The 20949-nt window shown below is 37.6% G+C and overlaps 1 protein-coding gene across 2 annotated transcripts in view; it reads left to right on the forward strand.

The window, feature by feature from the left end:
* The window catches only part of LOC139945511 (protein transport protein Sec23A-like), a 59164-nt gene extending 39147 nt beyond the window's left edge, over positions 1 to 20017 (forward strand). For both annotated transcript variants that reach the window (XM_071942893.1, XM_071942885.1), the window contains exons 12-18: positions 5713 to 5819; positions 7916 to 8147; positions 14633 to 14791; positions 15107 to 15193; positions 16047 to 16202; positions 18056 to 18121; positions 18759 to 20017. In XM_071942893.1, the coding sequence (XP_071798994.1) occupies positions 5713 to 5819; positions 7916 to 8147; positions 14633 to 14791; positions 15107 to 15193; positions 16047 to 16202; positions 18056 to 18121; positions 18759 to 18848 (897 nt within the window). In that variant the 3' untranslated portion in view covers positions 18849 to 20017. The remainder of the gene's footprint in view (positions 1 to 5712; positions 5820 to 7915; positions 8148 to 14632; positions 14792 to 15106; positions 15194 to 16046; positions 16203 to 18055; positions 18122 to 18758) is intronic.
* Positions 20018 to 20949: the final 932 nt, after the last annotated feature.

Genomic DNA, 20949 nt, shown 5'->3' on the forward strand with positions numbered 1-20949 from the left:
TTGGGGAACTTTAATTAAAAATCTCTTTAAAAGAAATTTTAAATGGACTGTCAAAGATGTGATCGGTTCCTTTATTCCAGTCCTCTGGGGGGGGGGGGAATTCAGCAAGATAAGACATGTGTGGGCCTTTACTGACAGTTAATACACCATGGTCACTGAAGCGCCATAATTAATTATTTCCCACCAAGTCTAAAGTAACATTTTCAGTATTTTTATTTAATTTTCAGTATTTTTATTTAATTAAGGCATCACATTTGATTGATGAGCCATATTTGCTTTGCACCAGTACTTCTTTAATCCATGCAGCATACTCTTTAACAGTGGTTCGTTTACCACATGCCAGTAAGAGCACTGGCTGGTTAAAATTCATTCTGCCGTCAGTTTTGGTTGGTTCACTATTGGAAAGCATCCCTTTTTAAAGACACTGGACACCTTTGGTATTTGTGAAAGACCAGTCTTCTCACTTGGTGTATCTTCACAAACGCATAAAATAACAAACCTGTGAAAATTTGAGCTCAATCGGTCGTCGGCGTTGCAAGATAACTATGAAAGAACAAAACACCCTTGTCACACGAAGTTGTGTGCTTTCAGATGCTTGATTTTGAGACCTCAAATTCTAAAGTTGACGTCTCGAAATCAAGTTTGTGGAAAATTACTTCTTTCTCAAAAACTATGTCACTTCAGAGGGAGCCATTTCTCACAGTGTTTTATATCATCAACAGCTCCCCATTACTCGTTAGCAAGTGAGGTTTTATGGTGATAACTATTTTGAGTAATTACCAATAGTGTCCACTGCCTTTAATATAAAGATGTTGAAAAGATAGGGAGACTGCCAACATAGGGCTAGATACATTGTACATGAGTGCCGGCTTGTTAAACCGCAGGTCGATGGTTCAAATCCCACTATACATATAGTACACTTTTCTTTGGTCAATCCCAAATTATTTACATTTGTAATGGGTGACTTCTCCCCCATTACACTCCATCATTACTTATTTTGATTGCTGCAATCAAAAGCAGCCCAACCAGGCCCAATTTTTGAATTTGCAAAAGTTTCCACCGCACAACACATACTGGGTCCAAATTTGAAGGAATTATCATCGGTTGGTTCTACGGTGTGTTTATTAAAAACTAGAGGATGAATTTACTCTTTAGAAAACAATGGACTATTTCCCTTTAACTTAATTTAAAAAGAGGAAGTTTGACAGTTATTATTTGGTCAGTTAGTCAATGACTGCTTCCCATTTTGATATACAGCGTATACTAAATAAATGTACACATGGCACATGTTTTTGAATCCCGCTAATCGAGGACTTCTCTTTGTTTTCCCATTGTTTGGACCTTTAACGCTGTCCACCATTGGATTTGTACACGAGGACGTCCTCACTGGGCCAGATAAATAAAAACTAGCATTTGCTTTTACTAGTCTTTTACTTAAATTCTTATAAATAAAAGTAAGCCTTAATATTGCTAGCAATTGGTCGAACTAGTCGGTTAAATCAATGCTTGAGGGACTCTTCTTATTGAGATGTAAATAAAACCGACATTTTACTATTACCTGATAGTTTCACAAGATACTGGGCCGTATAAAGGCCAGCATTAGCAATATGTCGATAAGTTTAAGATCAGGCATGAGAATTTGCTCAAATCTCTATAAATAACCTTTTACTGGAAAAACACCATTTACTTGAACGGATTAGTAAATGGTCAGAGAAAAGCACAATAGCGGGGTATTCAGGAGTATAACAATAGAGGCATCGACTCGCTGATCAATAGCGATTAACTGAAATGCAGGCAGGGCAGTTTCCACTTAGTCAAATTTTTGATGGCGGCAGTGGCTATGATGAGGAAACAGCCAGCCTCTCCACGCCGGCGCTCCAGAGATCGGTTCTTTTAGAGCAATTAAAGTACACAACAAATTTATAAGTAACATTTATCGTTGGATCATTAGACCAAGGGAAAAATAACCCTTTAATACTGACCCGATACCGAGCCATATATATGCAACACTGTTGTTCGAGTAAAATCTCAAGCTCCTCATGCAGTAGCTTGTAAAAATACAAGTAATTGCGACAGTATGTTAGTAAAATGTCGTTTTTATTTATATGTCTATAAGTGAAAGGTAATCCAGTGAGCAAAATGTTCATGCCTGATCTTTGACTTTTCAGTCTTCTTGCTAATGCTGAACCTTTAACTTGATAAGTAATTGCTAGTTTTTATCTATCCGGCCCACTATGTCAAACACCCGGATCCCTTTTGTTAAAGTCCTCAGATGTTTCAACGGGTAGACGCGCTCACAAATTATACATGCATGTACTTATGTGCAGTAGTTAAACTTTACTATCGACAATAGTAAAACATGTTTACTGTTGGAAATCTCTGCTTAGCGTAAACAAAAGGAAGCTAACATTTGAAACTTGTAGCCTCCCATTTTGAAAGAAACTATATAATGTGTGCATTGCAACAGCAAAACACACGCGCACATACAAAGTCTGCCGTACATCTACTTAAGGGCAGTAGTTTAACTTTACTGTAGTGTCAGCCAAAGTAAAACACATTTTACCGTAGGAAATTGCTGCTTAAAGTAAGACAAACGGAAGCTAACATTATAATAGACTTACCTGTGGATTCACCATTTGATTTACAGTCCCAATTGTGCAATGTTTATGTACACTCCCAGAAGGAAAAACCCAAACTCCACCATGGAACTTTGAGTCACCGTCCTGCTGGCAATTCCTTACAGGAACTACAACCGCAGGACAAAGCCACGCTATGCCACCGATGTAATTATATATAAATCCAGTCTAACTCAACCCAGCTTTGGTAGTGTTCCGTCCTCGCATACCAAGCACCAGTATTATCCAAGGTTCAAGACTAACTCCTAATATCCATTCTTGGCAGCTCTTCTCTTGTCCCAGTCATTTGTCATCTGTCGACAATTCAATTACGTTCGTCCCCGTTTAGACACTGTAAGTGGTGAAACATGACTTTATGATCGGCACTGGGCTTGTAGTATACGCTGGGTGTGTAAATGTGCGACTGAAAGAGACATTGGAAGTGCTAAGGTCTCTGTGATGATGCATTGAGTTCTGGCTTCAGTCAGTGGGTAACAATATATCGCTCTGTCAAGTGTCAGGCAATCTGAAAGATATATTTTTTTAGAGATCTTGCAGGATTTTATGCTGGCTTTGGTTTCCAGAATGTTTCCTTACCGTTAATTGTTTTCTGCTCATTTCGGTGAAGGTGTAGTCGGCTATATCATCACCTGAAGAAAAGAAAAAAATCAGTGTATAATACAAAAAGCAGTTTCATGAACACAAATAATATTATGCCTTCCCCCAATCCCTTGGGAAAAATCTGAAGAAATGTCAGTCGACGCTACATAGCATAAAAAGTCTAATAAAACCCACACCATGTAGTTCAGCCCAGTTGTACTCAATCAAATTTGCCTACTTTTCGAAGGACCAAATATCATGAATGATACAATGAATAAAGATCGAGTTTTAAAAATGTGTACGTACCTGTGGTTAGAGATAGCACACATTTATTAATAACTGAGATATATATCACAAGGATCCATTGACTTTAAGGAATTAATTGCACCCCTCAAAACATTTACTGCGATCGGTCGGTACAAGTTTGTACACTGGTTCTGTGCTTATCATCAACCACTGCACCACGTCCACTGTTTGCATAATATGCAACTGTGTTATGTGTCAGTTCAGCTTTTAATGAATATTCAAGTATGGCAGAGTGTGATTGGTCAGAGGTACATTAGAGTCACGCTTCGTCGTTGCCGATTGGCCGAGGTGCTCATACATATGCAAATGTAATTACAAGGGTGATTGAAAATGCTATGCATGACTTGAGAGAGATGGGAAAAATACTGGCTAAAGGCTGTCGGTCCCAGGGGAGCTCTGATGCGTTCAGAGAAGCAATCCGTTTTTAATCACTGCTTTTGAAATGGTGAGAGGTCCTTGTAAAAAGTAACATGATGGTTTATAAACGACGACGGAATGATACAAATAAAAGCTGGAAAGTTGATTGAATGTTTTGTTTTTTTAACAATACATGCATATATAATGTGTAGACCTAACTAATAAAAGTGCTGGTATCATATTTGTAGGATTGCAAAAAGTATGAATAAAGAATTTTTGTTCAGCAGTTATAAAAAATATATTCATCTTTTTAGTTTTAGTTTGCACCTAGATATATTCTTCAAATCATTGTAAAATGAGCTTGAAAACTTTTAAAACGGAGTGAATTGTGTAGAAACTGGACAAGAGTCAATACTCCTGTAAATGCCTACACATGAAATTGTATTACACAGTCCACCTCCTCTCCCCCCCCCCCAGAAACATACATACCCCCACCTCCCTCTCCCTGTATGCAATTCATTTCTTTGTAGACAAAAATTGAAAGTAAAATCTTTGGGTTCTTGATTGACCAGTTATGAGTGATAAACCTTAATAATAATAATAATAATAATAAACACAGCATTTGTAAGGCGCACTATCTCTGTAAAAACATTCAAAGGCGCCGGTTCAGGTCAATAAAAGAAAATCTTCAATGTGTTCAAAGGCCAGTCTGAAAAGATGTGTTTTAAGGGAGTTTTGGAAGTGAGAAATGTCATGTGTATCTCTTAGACTTTGAGACAGAGAGTTCCAGAGGTAAACAGTACCATTAACGGAAGAAACCACGTTTGAATATTATCTTGAGTGCTCAGTTGTTATTGTTATCATTATAAATATAATATTATCTGAAGAAATCCCTGCAGGACCACAGGCCTTGTAGCTCTAAACTTTCAATGGACTAGAAATATTTTGTGAACGAGATCTTTATTATTTGAACAAGGAAAGTAAAGAAAATAAAACTACTCTTATAATACAAATATAAATGAGTAGGGTTTGAAACTTTGTATGGTCGAAATACGATATGGAAAGGTTTGCGGTAACACCATGTTATGACTATCTTTAATGAGTTGGGGTGGTTCTGAAAAGAACAGTTGGTTTCAACTCGACATTTCGATTAGTATGCTCTGATCGTCTTCTGGAGAAAGCATTAAAGATAAATGATTACAAGTACTACAACACCATTTTTAAATGTTTTTCTTCAATGGTCTGATTTCTAATTTTTGTTTTGCCCATTCAAAATTTTTTTTTGAATAAATAGCCTGAAATGTCTAAAGCCCGGTTCATACTTCCTGCTTATGCGAACGCGAAGCAAATTTGATGTGAATATGACGTCACAACCTTCCTTTCACAGCTATATTTGCAAGTGAATTGAGCAGAGTTGAACTGCTGCGAAATATTCGTTGCGAATCTGTGATGTCAACATTCGCTGCGCCTTCCCACCAAGGTTTTAGCCAGGATTTGGTAAAAGGGTGTCCAAATTTGCTGGAAATTTTAAAACTGGGTGTCCAAATTGTTCACTTACAATAAGTTTGCATGTAAATGACAGATGAAACAGGGTGTCCAAATTAAAAACAGGGTGCCCAAAAGACACCCAGACACCCCTCTGGCTAACACTATGCTTCCCACTCGTAGAAAGTATGAACCGGGCTTAATAATAAAGCCTACACCATGAACATGTACATGTAGGTAATCTATTGTACTCAATAAAACGTTCCTACTTTTTCCCCCCAAGTACCAAATGTCATGCCTGATAATTGATGCTAATTTTGCTTCCGTTGCCTTTTTACTTGATGTACAGCACAACGCACCTATACCCCAGGGTGGTCGAGGCAGTGTCCAGTTTGTCACTCAGTATCAACATTCAAGCGGTCAGCGACGTGTCCGAGTCACCACACTCGCCAGAAAGTATGTACCAATGTCTTTGTTTCTTCCCTACTTGGGGAAAAGGCTTATTGATTGTGTGTTTGCACAAGCTTGGTCTTTTATTAATTAAAATTAGAGTGGTTTTTTTTTTGTGTTTTTTTTAGTGTTTAGTTGAGTTTTTTTTTTAAGAAAGCTTTGCTTCACAGGGTGATTCTCAGTAACTTCATATTCAATCATTGCTTCATTCTTTGGTTGGGACCTAAAGCCGTTGGTCCCATGTGTTCTGTAACGCATGTAAAAGAACCCAGTGCTCTTAGTCGAAAAGAGAAGGGGGTTCGCCCCGGTGTTCCTGGCTGTGGCTACTGTATGCGCCGTAGCACCTTGTAAACCCTTATAAGGTGCTAAATAATTGGGTCTCAGAATTCATCACTGCAATAACATTATTTTTTTCTGAAAGTTTGTATATACTCAGCGCCTTGAGTACCTTGTGTGGTAGTTATGTGCGCTATATAAGACTTTGATGTCACTATTATTAATTATATTATTATTATTATAAAAAAATAAGTTCAGTTTCGACAACAAGTTTCCCATTCGGAAACAGTACTCCCCATTTGGACAACTAGTTTTCCATTTGAATCCCCCCCCCACTTGCTTCCTATTTGGATAGCCGGTTCTCACTTGGACAGACTGGTTCCCATTTGGACAACTACTGTAGTTTCCGATTTCCCATTTAGACACTCTGCTTCCTATTTGGACAGCCGTTCTCACTTGGACAGACTAGTTAACATTTGGACAACTACCGTTGTTTCGGATTTCCCATTTGGATACTCTGCTTCCTATTTGGACAGCCAGTTCTCACTTGGACAGACTGATTCCCATTTGGACAACCAGCAATAGTTGTCTATCCCTTATTCATATCCTTGTATATTTTCATATACCCTTCCCCTCTCTCATGATTATAAGCTGTGGAGTGCCAGTCTGAAAATTATTTTGATAGAAATTATCCAAATTGCAACTGTACTACAAGTGTGAATGCCTTCCCTTTGGTATATAATTGACTAAGTTTTGAATAGTAGTCACAGATGACAAAAATATTGCCTTTCAATTTTGGGAACAAATTCACCAGCACTTGTCACAGGTAAATTTATTGACCCTTTTTTCAAGTGCATAATCTGATTTATTGTTGGTTTTTAGGTCCTGGAATATATGGCCAATTCATGAATTGAGATGATTTATTTTTTATTTTATTTCTTTGTGGGGGGGAATTCAAGGGCACACTTTAAGTAAATTGGTGTTAGCATAAAATAGTAGGTCCCAATTTGTTCAGTTTACAAGACTTTGATAAAAGTTTGAACTTTGTGACTGTTGACTAACAGTAAGCTTCGGCAATATCACGATATTATCGAATATCACGATATTAATTTGGACACGACTTCGATATCGGATGGATTTGGTTTTAATCGAAATATCGATATATCGCGATAATCGTGATATATCGCTTTATCGATTAAATATCGCGATGTATTTGCTAGCTGAGACATCTTGCACCCCATAGGTTTGGAGTAAAACCAGAAGAATAGGTCATTAGAACACCTCTCTTATGCTATGACTATCTCTTCTACAACTTTCACTTGGAGTTTTAAGACGGATGATGTCAAATTTCATTAATCGCGATTATATCGAATATCGCGATATATTGTCGGCGATATATCGTGAATAAAATAAATCGATATCGCCCAAGCTTAACTAACAGTGTTATTAAAAAATGTCCGTCTGACGACTCTATAAAACTGGGTCCTTAAAGGCACTGCATTCCCACTGGGTGTACACGTCAACATAATTTGGGCTCAATTGGTTGTCAAAGTTGCAAGAAAATAATGAAAGAACTAGTTAGAGAAGACCTCTTTCTCAAAAAGTACAATACTTCATAGGGAGCCGTTTCTCCCAATGTTTTATGTACTATCAACAGCTCTCCGTTGCACATAACCAAGTTTTGCTATGTTATGCTAACATATACTTTGAGTACATGTAATTACCAAACATTTCCTGTGCCTTTTAAGTAATTTTGTTTTATATTCTAGAATTGTGATTCCAAACATTGCTTTCCACTGACTTTCCTTGATTTCTGTCTTCTGCAGTTGGGCCGATGCCGCCATCAACATCCAGCACATAGCGGCTGGCTTTGACCAGGAAGCTGCGGCCGTCCTGATGGCTCGCATCGCCGTCTACCGGGCGGAGAACGAGGAGGGACCGGACGTCCTACGCTGGCTGGACCGCATGCTCATCAGACTCTGCCAGAAGTTTGGGGAATATCACAAGGACGACCCAAACTCCTTCCGCTTTGCTGAGAACTTCACCATGTACCCACAGGTGAACAAAAAGCAAATTGAAAAATTAAATAAATAAACGCCTGTACGACACAACTTCTATATCAATTCGCTTAAAGGATCTGTATACGTTTGGTAATGACTCTGAAAATCAATGGCAATATAAACTTACTTGGTACAAGAAGTACAGCAACTTTGGATAATATAATGCATTTATAGAAACATTTCAATTTGAAATTCTGCAGTTTTAGAAAAGGATATCATATCATATTTAAAAGGTCTATGTAACTTTTGTAGGACAAAAAACACAATGTCCACAGATTTACACTAAACTTACACAGTTTGAAGATAATGATAGTAGAAAGCTTCCCTGAAAATATTACGTGCTGAGGTGCTGTAGTCGTTGGGAAATGAGTAAAACAATGTCATGAAAATAATTTTCGTCTCATGAGACGAAAATTATTTTAATCATTTACAAACGTATTTTCATGACATTGTTTTACTCATTTCTCAAAAACTACAGCACCTCAGTAAGTAAAACTTGAAGGGAAGCTTTCCACTATCATTATCTTCAAACCCTGTAAGTTTAATGTAAATCTATGGACATTTTGAAAAGGTACCCAAATCCTTTAAGGAAAAGGATTTTGTCCCCCAAACTTGAATACAAGAAGCATTATTGCTGTAATGCTTCTCAGATTGTGTATTCCTATTAGGGATTAGTCTTCCTGCGTGGACATATTCGCTCCGAATTTTCACCGATATCTATAAAAAAAAACGACCCCTTTTTTTCACGGGTTAGTTTTATTGTATAACGTGCATTTATATCGGATTGAAACATTCAAATGATTCCAAAAAACCAAAGGTCTACTTTCCTTCAAATGCATACATTACATTCACTATACTCATTGTTGCAGTCGATCTAGAAGCAGACAGCAAGCTGCTTCTATTCCCCGATTCCTGAGTTTGGTGTGCATTTCAAAATGTTAAGGACCTAAAGTTTTAAAGGAACACGTTGCCTTGGATCGGACGAGTTGGTCTATTTAAAGCGTTTAAAATCGTTTGTTATGAAATGCATATGGTTAGAAAGATGTTTTAAAAGTAGAATATAATGATCCACACAAGTATCACTCGAAATTCCACGGGTTTCCTTTTACGTCGCGAACTATCACGGTCGGCCATTTATTGGAGTCTAAAATTTTGACTCCCATAAATGGCCGACCGTGTTAGTCGACAGAGTAAAAAGAAAACCACGCAATTTCGAGACATATTTATGTAGATCATTGTATTCTACTTTTACAATATCTTTCTAACCATATACATTTTACAACAAACGGTTACAGAACGATTTTCAAAGACCAACTCGACCGATCCAAGGCAACGTGTTCCTTTAACTCCCATTACAAAAAGCACTGTCTTATTACTAAGGGAAGTCATGTACATGTTACTATGACAAGACCAAGAAAGGTCTCCCAATTACTTATGACCACAGTCAATGGGGCTTTTAAAGGAAGAGTAAACACCGAACACACCAGTACATGTAGCTCTTCCATTGAGCCAACTTCCTGTGACAAACAAGTTGGTGTCACTCCTTGAACTAAAACACACTTCAGGAAATTAGCTTCAAAAAGAAGAAAATGAAGAAGATGTTTTTACTCTTGAGCCTCACCAAGTCTCAGTAGAGTACCGGGCAATTTTGTAAGAAATTGCATCGTTTCTTTTTCATTTGCATAAGATGTTTTTGCAACCCTTTTCAATCCTATAGCTTTCAGTTGAAAATGCAAACATGATATTCATCCTACTTTTGTCTGATTTTTGATCTGTATGCCCTCAAAAGGTCAGCAAAAACGGTTATTAGATACCATGCAAACTAAGTAAATGCCCACTATAAATGTACTATTTTGTCTTACTTTTTTCCAAAGGCCAAAATTCAAGCCTGAATGCAAAAGTCTGAGCTTCAAATTCAGTTTGTTTTCTCCACATCTTCTATCCCATGCTATCATGTCTTTGTTTGTTCACAAACACCTAATGGTTAAAGGTTTTTGTATCTCTTTGTGTTGGGGGCGATATCTATTAAAGGGAAGGTACACGTTTGGTAATTACTCAAAACAAATATTAACTTACATACTGACTTGGTAACGAGCATTGGAGAGCTGTTGATAGTATAAAACATTGTGGGAAAGACTCCCTCTGAAGTAATGTAGTTTTTGAGAAAGAGGTAATATTTTCACTTAAATAATAAAAGACTTCTAGCTAGAAGTCTTTTATTCCTATCTGAAATTTGTCCAACAAGGGTGTTTTTCTTTCATCATTTTCTCGCAACTTTGATGACCAATTGAGCCCAAATTTTCACAGGCTTGTTATTTTATGGTTATGATGGGATACACCAAGTGAGAAGACTGGTCTTTGACAATTACCAAACGTGTACCTTCCCTTTAATGATCCACTTTGTGCACATATGTTGCTCTGTGGCAGGGGACTATAAACAATGCTCCAGTTAATTAAAGTACCACACGAATCTTGGTCCCTGTTTACCTAAGCACAAAGCCCATCATCACGACCCGTTTTTTTGTAATTTTATCGGTGCTGGTGGGTGGAATGTATCTGATGTCCTACAACAAGTTCATTAGTGTGTCATAAAAAAGCTGTGTTTGGGCTCCAGTGCATATTTACATGCTTGGTTTTTATTACCGCCGGTCCTCTGATGTAACCAACTGATTAATTCTATGGCTCCATATCTGGTCCTATGGGACTGAGTTGCTTTTATCAAACAACAACATGATCAAACGTTTTGCTGTATCATGCATCCTGCATACATGCCTTCGTATTGGTTGAGTCTGTGCCACATGATATGTGTTGTTGTGAATTCACCGAATCATGTAACTTAGCAACAGACTATCCCAAGCCTGGAGTTACACTGAGACCACAAGGCCATGGTTTCTGTTGCCCTGGTCTTGGCTTTGTGGCCCCTTCAAAAGTAGCCCATAGACATTAAGATATTCCAATGGAAGATGGTTTCTGTTGCCCTGGTCTTGGCCTTGTTGCCCCTTCAAAAGTAGCCCATAGACATTACGATATTCCAATGGAAGTTATGGTTCATGTTGCCCTGGTCTTGGCCTTGTTGCTATTTCAAAAGTAGCCAATAGACATTAAGATATTCCAATGGAAGATGGTTTCTGTTGCCTTGGTCTTGGCCTTGTTGCCCCTTCAAAAGTAGCCCATAGACATTAAGATATTCCAATGGAAGTTATGGTTTCTGTTGCCCTGGTCTTGGCCTTGATGTCCCTTGAAAAGTTGCCCATAGACTTTAAAATATTCCAATGGAAGTTATGGTTCATGTTGCCCTGGTCTTGGCCTTGTTGCTATTTCAAAAGTAGCCAATAGACTTGAAGATATTCCAATGGAAGATGGTTTATGTTGCCCTGGTCTTGGCCTTGGTGCCCCTTCAAGAGTAACCCATAGACATTAAGATATTCCAATGGAAGTTATGGTTCATGTTGCCCTGGTCTTGGCCTTGATGTCCCTTCAAAAGTAGCCCATAGACATTAAGATATTCCAATGGAATTTTTTGTTCATGTTGCCCTGGTCTTGGCCTTGTTGCTATTTCAAAAGTAGCCCATAGACTTGAAGATATTCCAATGGAAGATGGTTTCTGTTGCCCTGGTCTTGGCCTTGGTGCCCCTTCAAAAGTTACCCATAGACTTTAAGATATTCCTTAAGAAGTTATGGTTCATGTTGCCCTGGTCTTGGCCTTGATGTCCCTTCAAAAGTAGCCCATAGACATTAAGATATTCCAATGGAAGTTATGGTTCATGTTGCCCTGGTCTTGGCCTTGTTGCTATTTCAAAAGTAGCCAATAGCCTTGAAGATATTCCAATGGAAGATGGTTTCTGTTGCCCTGGTCTTGGCCTTGGTGCCCCTTCAAAAGTTACCCATAGACTTTAAGATATTCCTTAAGAAGTTATGGTTCATGTTGCCCTGGTCTTGGCCTTGATGTCCCTTCAAAAGTAGCCCATAGACATTAAGATATTCCAATGGAAGTTATGGTTCATGTTGCCCTGGTCTTGGCCTTGTTGCTATTTCAAAAGTAGCCCAATAGACTTGAAGATATTCCAATGGAAGATGGTTTCTGTTGCCCTTGTCTTTGCCTTGGTGCCCCTTCAAAAGTTGCTCATAGACATTAAGATTTTCCAATGGAAGTTATGGCTCATGTTGCACTGGGATTGGCCTTGGTGCCCTTTCAAAAGTCTCCCATAGACTTAAAGATTTTTCAAGAAGTGTCAAGACTAAACAGCTCTTCTCAGAGCCAACACAACCACAAAAAAGTTTTACAAATGGTTGTACCCGCAAGTTTACTATTTATTTATTTATTGTTTCTTTCTAGTTATCCACACCATGCAAAGCTTCAAACAATCTTTATACAAGAGGTGTATGTAAAAGTGGCCGACTGTTTTCCCAGTCCATTTATCATTAGTCATGATGGCATGATGGCTGATTAACCTTCACTAAGATTTGGCCTCATTTCTTTTAAAATGCTCTTTGTTTGTGTTTGTTCCGACTGTACATCAATTTGGAGATGATGATACATGTAGTATCTATTCTACTCATTTCAATAAGTAATTGTTTATTTATTACATGCGTGTGATTATAACCCCCATTAACGGGTGTTTACACAGTACTGAAGTAGGAGTACAATGACATGAAAGACAAATATACATGTAACTCAAACCTTTTACAGGTAATACCAAATATAATTTTTAAAAATCAAATGTTCGGGGAGGGGTGTCCAAAAGAGAGTGTTTTTAATGGCACTGAGGGTGTCTTAAACTAGCCTGAACATCTGACGTTACACATGCTCATGAATAATGCCAGAGACGGCCTCCAGACCTGCGTGTACTTTCACCTTTGACCTACATGTATACATTCATTCTACATAGAGATACGCAGTCAAATTCTATCTAGGACATGATAGGATTGTACATTGGGCATCTTTGGAAAGCTCATCCCATGTCACCGCACGTTTATCCAATGATATCATTGTATCCGATGGAATCACTGGATCTGAATAGCAGATTCCTGTCTTTATCCGTCTTTATCCTTGCCCAGTCTAGTCTTAAACCTCCTCTGGAAGGGGGCCTCTGAATGGACACTTTTGAACACTTGGTGGCAGCAGACATGTTTTCCGGTAATTTTCAACTGATGAAATTGATGATGTACTGGGCAAAATGATAATGTATTAGTTGCGATGGCGTTACCCTGCCGATGGCGAAGCCGGCTTCGCTGTCGTGAGGAGGGTCACGTTGGCGTTACTAATAATGTATGTGACGTTAGTGCTCAGGAGATCAGGGGTTTAAATTAGAGTGCAAAGTGTTTGTCAGATGTTTAAAGGGAAGGTACACGTTTGGTAATTACTCAAAACAAATATTAACTTAAAAACTGACTTGGTAACGAGCATTGGAGAGCTGTTGATAGTATAAAACATTGTGGGAAATGACTCCCTCTGAAGTAGCGTAGTTTTTGAGAAAGAGGTAGATTCTCACTAAAATAATAAAAGGCTTCTAGCTAGAAGTCTGTTATTCTTATCTGAAAGCACACAATTTCGTCCAACAAGGGTGTTTTTCTTTCATCATTGTCTCGCAACTTCGATGACCAATTGAGCCCAAATTTTCACAGGCTTGTTATTTTATGGTTATGATGGGATACACCAAGTGAGAAGACTGGTCTTTGACAATTACCAAACGTGTACCTTCCCTTTAACAGATGTTGAATTTGCATTGGGATAAAGAATTTGTTTGTGTTTAAAAGCACTTGACACTTTTCTTTAGTAAAAGAAAAAACACCCTTGTTGGACAATAGTGTGTGCTTTCGTATGCCTACAAAGGGCTTCAGGCCTGAAGTCTTGATATATGAGTGAGAAATTAACTCTTTCTAAAAAAACTTCAGAGAGAGCCGTTTCTCACATTGTTTTAAACAGCTCTCCATTGATCGATAACAAATTTTGAGCTTACAAATATTTTGAGTAACATGAGTAATAACCAATAGTCTCCAGTGCCTTTAAAGATGCTATGTCAGATTTTTGGCCCCAAACGTTAAAAAATAGATTTGTTTGAGTGAATGGTATTTCAAAGCGTATCACACGCTCTAACGAAAAAAAGTTTAACTTTTACTTTTAATGGTCAGGAACCATGACAAAAATTTTAAACGTTTCTTATAAAACACATAAGAGTTGGTCACGTGATATATTGTCGGGATCCCGACAAAAGCCAATTTTGAGCACTTTATTTCACTGCTACTAATAATTGGCAGACTTTTTCGAGCAATGGCTCAAATGAAAGCTTGTAACTTTTTTGACTTCATCAAAACACCCATTGAATTTTAAATCAAAATTTTAGGGTCAAATCGGCCAAAAATCTGACATAGCATCTTTAACCCATACACAAGTACTTTCCCAGAATCCAGTGGTTTTTTGTTTGTTACCCTGATGCATTATCAATAAATGGCAGTTTCTTCTGTTTATTTTCTTGTCCACAGTTCATGTTCCACCTACGGCGTTCTCAGTTCCTGCAAGTGTTCAACAACAGTCCTGACGAGACGTCGTACTACCGCCTGATGTTGATGAGGGAGGATCTGACACAGAGTCTGATCATGGTGCAACCCGTCCTCTTCTCATACTCATTCGAGAAGACCGAGGTAAGATTCTTCAATTATTACTCTGTTTATAGCATTGTCATGACTGTGCAATTGACTTTGTTTAATACCATTTATGTATGTTGTTGTCTTATTTCTTGTAAATCTATATTCTTTTAACAATTTATTTTTCAATATTTGTTTACACTTTATATTTGTATTTGTAAATTTTTAATGTAATTTTACTCTCTGTTAAGCTCATATAATTCAACTCCCATTGGATATTTAATGAAAATATGCTAAAGTAAAGAGAAATGAAAAATTAACATTGCAATTGTTGGCTCACTTTGTGTCCTTATGTTTGTTATTCTGTTTTAGCCGGTGTTGTTAGATACAAGCAGTATCCTCCCAGATCGTATCCTTCTCATGGACACCTTCTTCCAGATTGTCATCTTTCATGGAGAGGTGAGTTACACTATCCCCATTTTGCTATGTAAGGATATAGGTCTCAAATCTCATCCTTTAAAGGCAGGGGACACTATTGGTAATTACTCAAAATAATTATTATCATAAAACCTTTCTTGATTACGAGTAATGGGGAGAGGTTGAAATTATAAAACATTGTGAGAGACAGCTCCTTCTGAAGTGATGTAGTTTTCGAGAAAGAAGTAATTTTCCATGAATTTGATTTCGAGACCTCAGATTTAGAATTTGAGGTCTCGAAATCAAGCATCTGAAAGCCTACAACTTTGTGTGACCATGGTGTGACAAGGGTGTTTTTTTCTTCCATTTTTATCTCGCACTTTCGACGACCAATTAAGCTCAAATGTTCACAGGTTCGTTCCTTTATGCTTTTGTTGAGATACATGTACACCAAGTGAGAAGACTGGTCTTTGACAATTACCAATAGTGTCCAGGTCTTTAAAAACGTAGCTCTGATGAACCCTGCTGGAAAAATACTGAATGCTGAAAAAAAATCACAGGCATTTATTACTCGGCTACGAGTCTAACCCACGACCTTTGCAATTTTAGAGCAGTGTCACAACAACTAGACCACCGAGATTGCCCGATGGCTAGAGGCAGTTCATGTTTCAGCAGGGGGTACTGCAATCATTTAATAGATTTTAAATTTGCATCGGGGATAAAGAACTTTCCTTTTGGTTTTACCCATACACACCGATATTAAACTGTAGCTGGTTGTCAACATCACTTTGGTCTTTCTTTTCTCCTTGCATCCTTTTGTAGTTTGACGTTATATAAATCAAGTTATTATTGTCATAGTTTTGATCATCATTGTCCGTCCTCTGTCCCAACCCAGACCATCTCTACCTGGAGGCGAGAAGGGTACCAAGATCATCCCGATCACGAGATGTTCCGACAGTTCTTGAAGGCCCCCAAGGATGACTCTCAGGAGATCCTTCAGAAGCGATTCCCGATGCCTCGATACATCGACTGTGAGCAAAACAGCAGCCAGGTACGTAACTTTCCTATTGTGTATTATTTTTCTTTCTTCATGAGATCGCCCAACTCACAAGGCCAGAGGGCCACTTCAGGTTGAGGGCTACACTTTAAATTGAATTTGGCTATCGACCTTAATCAACTGTCACCAGGGACACGTTGTCACCAGTGTTGGAGCTAGACCAATTTTAGTGGTGGGCTCTAAATCAAATTTAGTCCACCAAGGGCGAGAGGTGTAACAACATTATTCATGTTAATATATGGAGCTATCATTGCTGAAGTGCAATCTGGGGGAATCCTGTGCTGGGCAGCACAGTGTATTTTGCTCAGAGTGCTAGGCAAAATTTTACTTTACTTTATAATGTAGTCTGTGAGCTGAATATTCAGTGTTATTCTTGTCTTTTTTCCTTACCTATCTATTCATTTTCATGCTGTTTTTATAACTTTACTTTATAATGTAATCTGTGATCTAAATATTCAGTGTTATTCTTGTCTTTTTTCCTTACCTATCTATTCATTTTCATGCTGTTTTTATAACTTTACTTTATAATGTAATCTGTGATCTAAATATTCAGTGTTATTATTGTCTTTTTTCCTTCCCTATCTATTCATTTTCATGCTGTTTTTATAACTTTACTTTATAATGTAATCTGTGAGCTGAATATTCAGTGTTATTCTTGTCTTTTTTCCTTCCCTATTTATTAATTTTCATGTTGTTTTATAACTTTACTTTATAATATTCAGTGTTATTCTTGTCTTTTTTTCCTTCCCTATCTATTAATTTTCATGCTGTTTTTATAACTTTACTTTATAATGTAATCTGTGAGCCGATATTCAGTGTTATTCTTGTCTTTTTTCCTTCCCTATTTTCATGCTTTTTTTATAACTTTACTTTAATAATGTAATCTGTGAGCCGATTATTCAGTGTTATTCTTGTCTTTTTCCCTCCCAATCTGTTCATTTTTCAAAATGTGCATAAAACTTCAAGTCAATGTAATTTCACCATTGTTGAATCTTCTCTTCCTTTGTTTGCTTATAAGTTTGTCTGTTCCTTTACAGTATTCCCTACTGTTCCTCAGTCCCTCTGTGGTTGATTTGAGTCAGCCATGGATGGTGTCTACCAAATTACATGTATTGGTGGTCTTTGATTGTAATTGTCACTTTCCAATAACTTCATACAATATTGGATTGACCATACCCCATTTGTATTGTTGATTTTCCTGTATATTACTTTATTAATGGTTGGCTGCAGTTATGTCAGTTTGACTGCCACATGTACTTATGAATATGTATGATGTATATTTTTATCCAGCAGTGACCCAATTACATGAACATGTGTTGAAGCTCTTTTGATTGTATTTGTCAGTTTCCAATATTTCATATATTTATTTGATTGACCGTACCCCGTGTGTATTGTTGTTTTCCCCATTAACTATGTAATGTTGCTGGCAGCTATGCCAGTTTAACCAGTTAACCAATTGTTTTGCCATATTTACTTATGAATATGTATGAGGTGTATTTTTATCAAATAGTACATGTACACATGTATGTACCTATAAATATGTACGAGGTATATCTTATTAATTTTAACCGTCATACTTATGAATATGTATGAGGTATCTTTGTCTCCAACTGTAACTGTTGCCTATAAATATATCAGATGATGTATATCTTATAATTAACAGTAACTGCATACGTATGAATATGTATGAGGAATATTTTATCTTACAGTAACTAATTTGCATTTGGTAGGCCTATTTAAAAACAACTTCCTTCAGAATGTATCCATAGCAAGTTTTGTGTATCAATAATTGTAAATTTACACTGAGTTTGTACCTTGTTGTTAATTGTTTATTATTTTGCCTACAGGCTCGTTTCTTACTATGTAGGGTCAACCCGTCACAGACGCACAACAACATGTATGCTTGGGGACAGGTCAGTTTCATTTCAACTTTCTTTATATATATATATTTTTTTTTTAAAGCTCCTTGTTCTAACTCTTTCTAAACTTCAGAACTACAATGAAGAAACAGGAGCCATTTTGTGTCCTGACTGGCAAACTTTTTAGCAACTTTCTCATTTCATGGTTATGCTTAGCTGAGGGTAGAGAGTTGTGACACTAAGCCATTGCTGTGCATGTGTGCATACAGGGTTCCAGACTATACTGCACATTGGGTTGTGCTGCATTTGGGCTGAAAATGGCATCCAGCGACAATGCAACCCAAAGGAAACAGTTCAGTTTTGCTCAGGGTCAGAGCTGTGTATTAGGAGAGTTGCAACATGGAGGGATCCAGTTTTCTTTGGTCACGTGGTTGCTGGACGTCATGTTGTCTCCAAATGCAGCACAAACCAATGGGCAGACTAGTCTCGCACTCCGTGTTCGCCCATGCATTTCTTGGGAACAAAATGGCTTCTAATCGCAAATTGTTGTAACTCTCCCAATATAGGGCTCTGGTCAAGGTACTGCTGTAGCGCCCTCATGTGGCCAATCACAGTCTGACTTTTAGTATACCTTTTAATGTATAAAAATGGCTTGTATTCAACTGCACTTTTTTTTGTATGTGTTCTGTAGGAGGGAGGAGCACCAGTCTTGACTGATGACGTTAGTTTACAAGTGTTTATGGATCACCTTAAGAAGCTTGCTGTCTCCAGCTCATCTTAGACACTCACCAAGGCTCCAGGAAAAAAAGGGGAGGGAGATAAATTTCTCTAGACACAGAAACTTTTGGTTAGCACAGAAAGGTTGCCCTCCAAAGTGATATATATTGTACAATATTAAGACCCTTCCACTGCGGCCTTGGCATTGAATGGTCACACAGTGGGAGGGTTGAAATGAAGAATGTCTTTGTTCTTTGTTGTCCCTGTGATTTGTACTGGCCAGTAAAAACAGTCTCTCCCTCCCTATGATGGATCTTGAATGCGAAACCCAGTTTTATGATTGAAAAATATTTCATGTCTGTGTCTTTTTGCTTGTCAAAAGCAAGGTACACTTCTGGTAAAATATACATTTCATGAATTAACGGATTCGGTTAAAAGAGAATATCACAGTTCTAAGTAATTAAATTGAATTTGTTGAGGTCCAAGTTTGGGTAGTCAAATTTCTGGTCTATTCCCCCTCACAGGCATGATATTCTTCCTACTTAAGTCGTCCAGTTTCCGATTTTGTTTACCATTGGGAAAAAATGTGATTAAACAGCCTCAAAAGTCTATTAATATAAAACCATTTGTACACAATAAAATATTCTTACTTTTTTCCAAGGACCAAATATCATGCCTCCCCAAAGTAATGGATGTTTCACCAAAAGTGTACCAACATACATTAGTTTATTGGTTTATTTTTTAAACGTACATGTAAGAGATAAGTTATGCACATGTTCAGTAGGTGTTTTGACAAATGGACCTAAGTCGGGGTGTTGTAATTGGGAACATTTATCTGCATGAATTTCTTTGGATACAGGATTGGGAAAATTTATCTGCATGAAATTTTTGGGATTACAGGATTTAATCTTATCATAATTGCTCAGGGGCCCATTGTCATCAAACCATTAGGCACAAAAAACTGCTTAGCACAGACAAATCTTGCCTAATAGCTGAACCAGGTTACCAGCCAAAACACTATGTTATGTATTATTGTTTGTGACTGGCCTCCTGCTAATTTTTGCTCAGCAGACAAATTTGTTGACTTCTTTTGAACAGCTTCTTGAAATTTGGACCTGGCTGAGTACTTTGATTTGTTGAACACATTCTTATGTTGTAAAAAGGGACAAAACCTGTCAACCTGCAAGGATTTTGAACCCCAACTGCCTAAATCCTTTCTAGCAGGTTGTCTGTTTTTTACAGGCTTTGGAACTGCAGGCCCAAATAACAATTGTCTATCATTGGAAGAGACGTACCAATCTTACACAGGGCTGAGAAATTCCAGAATTTGACCTGAATTCAGATATAAAAAAGCGCCGTTATTTCCTTCCAATGTAAATAAATCCTGCTTCTCTGATCTACTTCTCTAGCACTAAGGATGTTGTTCCCAGAAGCTTCTTGAACCTCAAAGGATTACCAAATGGCAGAAATGCAATCATTTCAGTAAACCAGTATAAAATTTGGACCCTAGTTTCAGATTTTTTTTGGTTAGGAATTACTTCTCATCCCTGCCTATCCAAGTCCAATTATTGGATGTTGATTTGCCACAGATTTAAGGGTTTTTTTCGGATATGGTAAAAGACACTTGGGTGTTTGGGTAAATGTCAGACAAACTTTGTGACAGATAATTTATTTCAAATGCTTTTATCATGCACCGAAACCCAATCCCTCCACTGTAAACAGTAAGTGCTCAAAGGGATGTAAGATGGGATCTTGTTCATTGACTAAAGACTCTACAGTTTAATTTGACAAATCTTAATCAAATATACCTTGTTAGCATGACTTTTGCAAGGAACATTTTCTCTTGAAGTCTGTGTTTGACCATGGTTTGACAGCTAGTGAAACTAAATATTCTGAAAAAGCAGTCATCAGATTTAAAGACAGTGGACACTATTGGTAATTGTCAAAGACCAGTCTTCTCACTTGGTGTATCTCATCATATGCACAAAATAACAAGCCTGTGAAAATTTGAGCTCGACTGGTCGTTGGAGTTTGGAGATCCTATGAAAGAAAAAAACACCCTTGTCACACAAAGTTGTGTGCTTTTAGATGCTTGATTTCAAGACCGCAAGTTCTAAACTTGAGGTCTCGAAATCAAATTCGTGGAAAATTACTTCTTTCTCAAA

This window comes from Asterias amurensis, chromosome 1, assembly GCF_032118995.1.
Source record: "Asterias amurensis chromosome 1, ASM3211899v1".
NCBI lineage: Eukaryota > Metazoa > Echinodermata > Asteroidea > Forcipulatida > Asteriidae > Asterias > Asterias amurensis.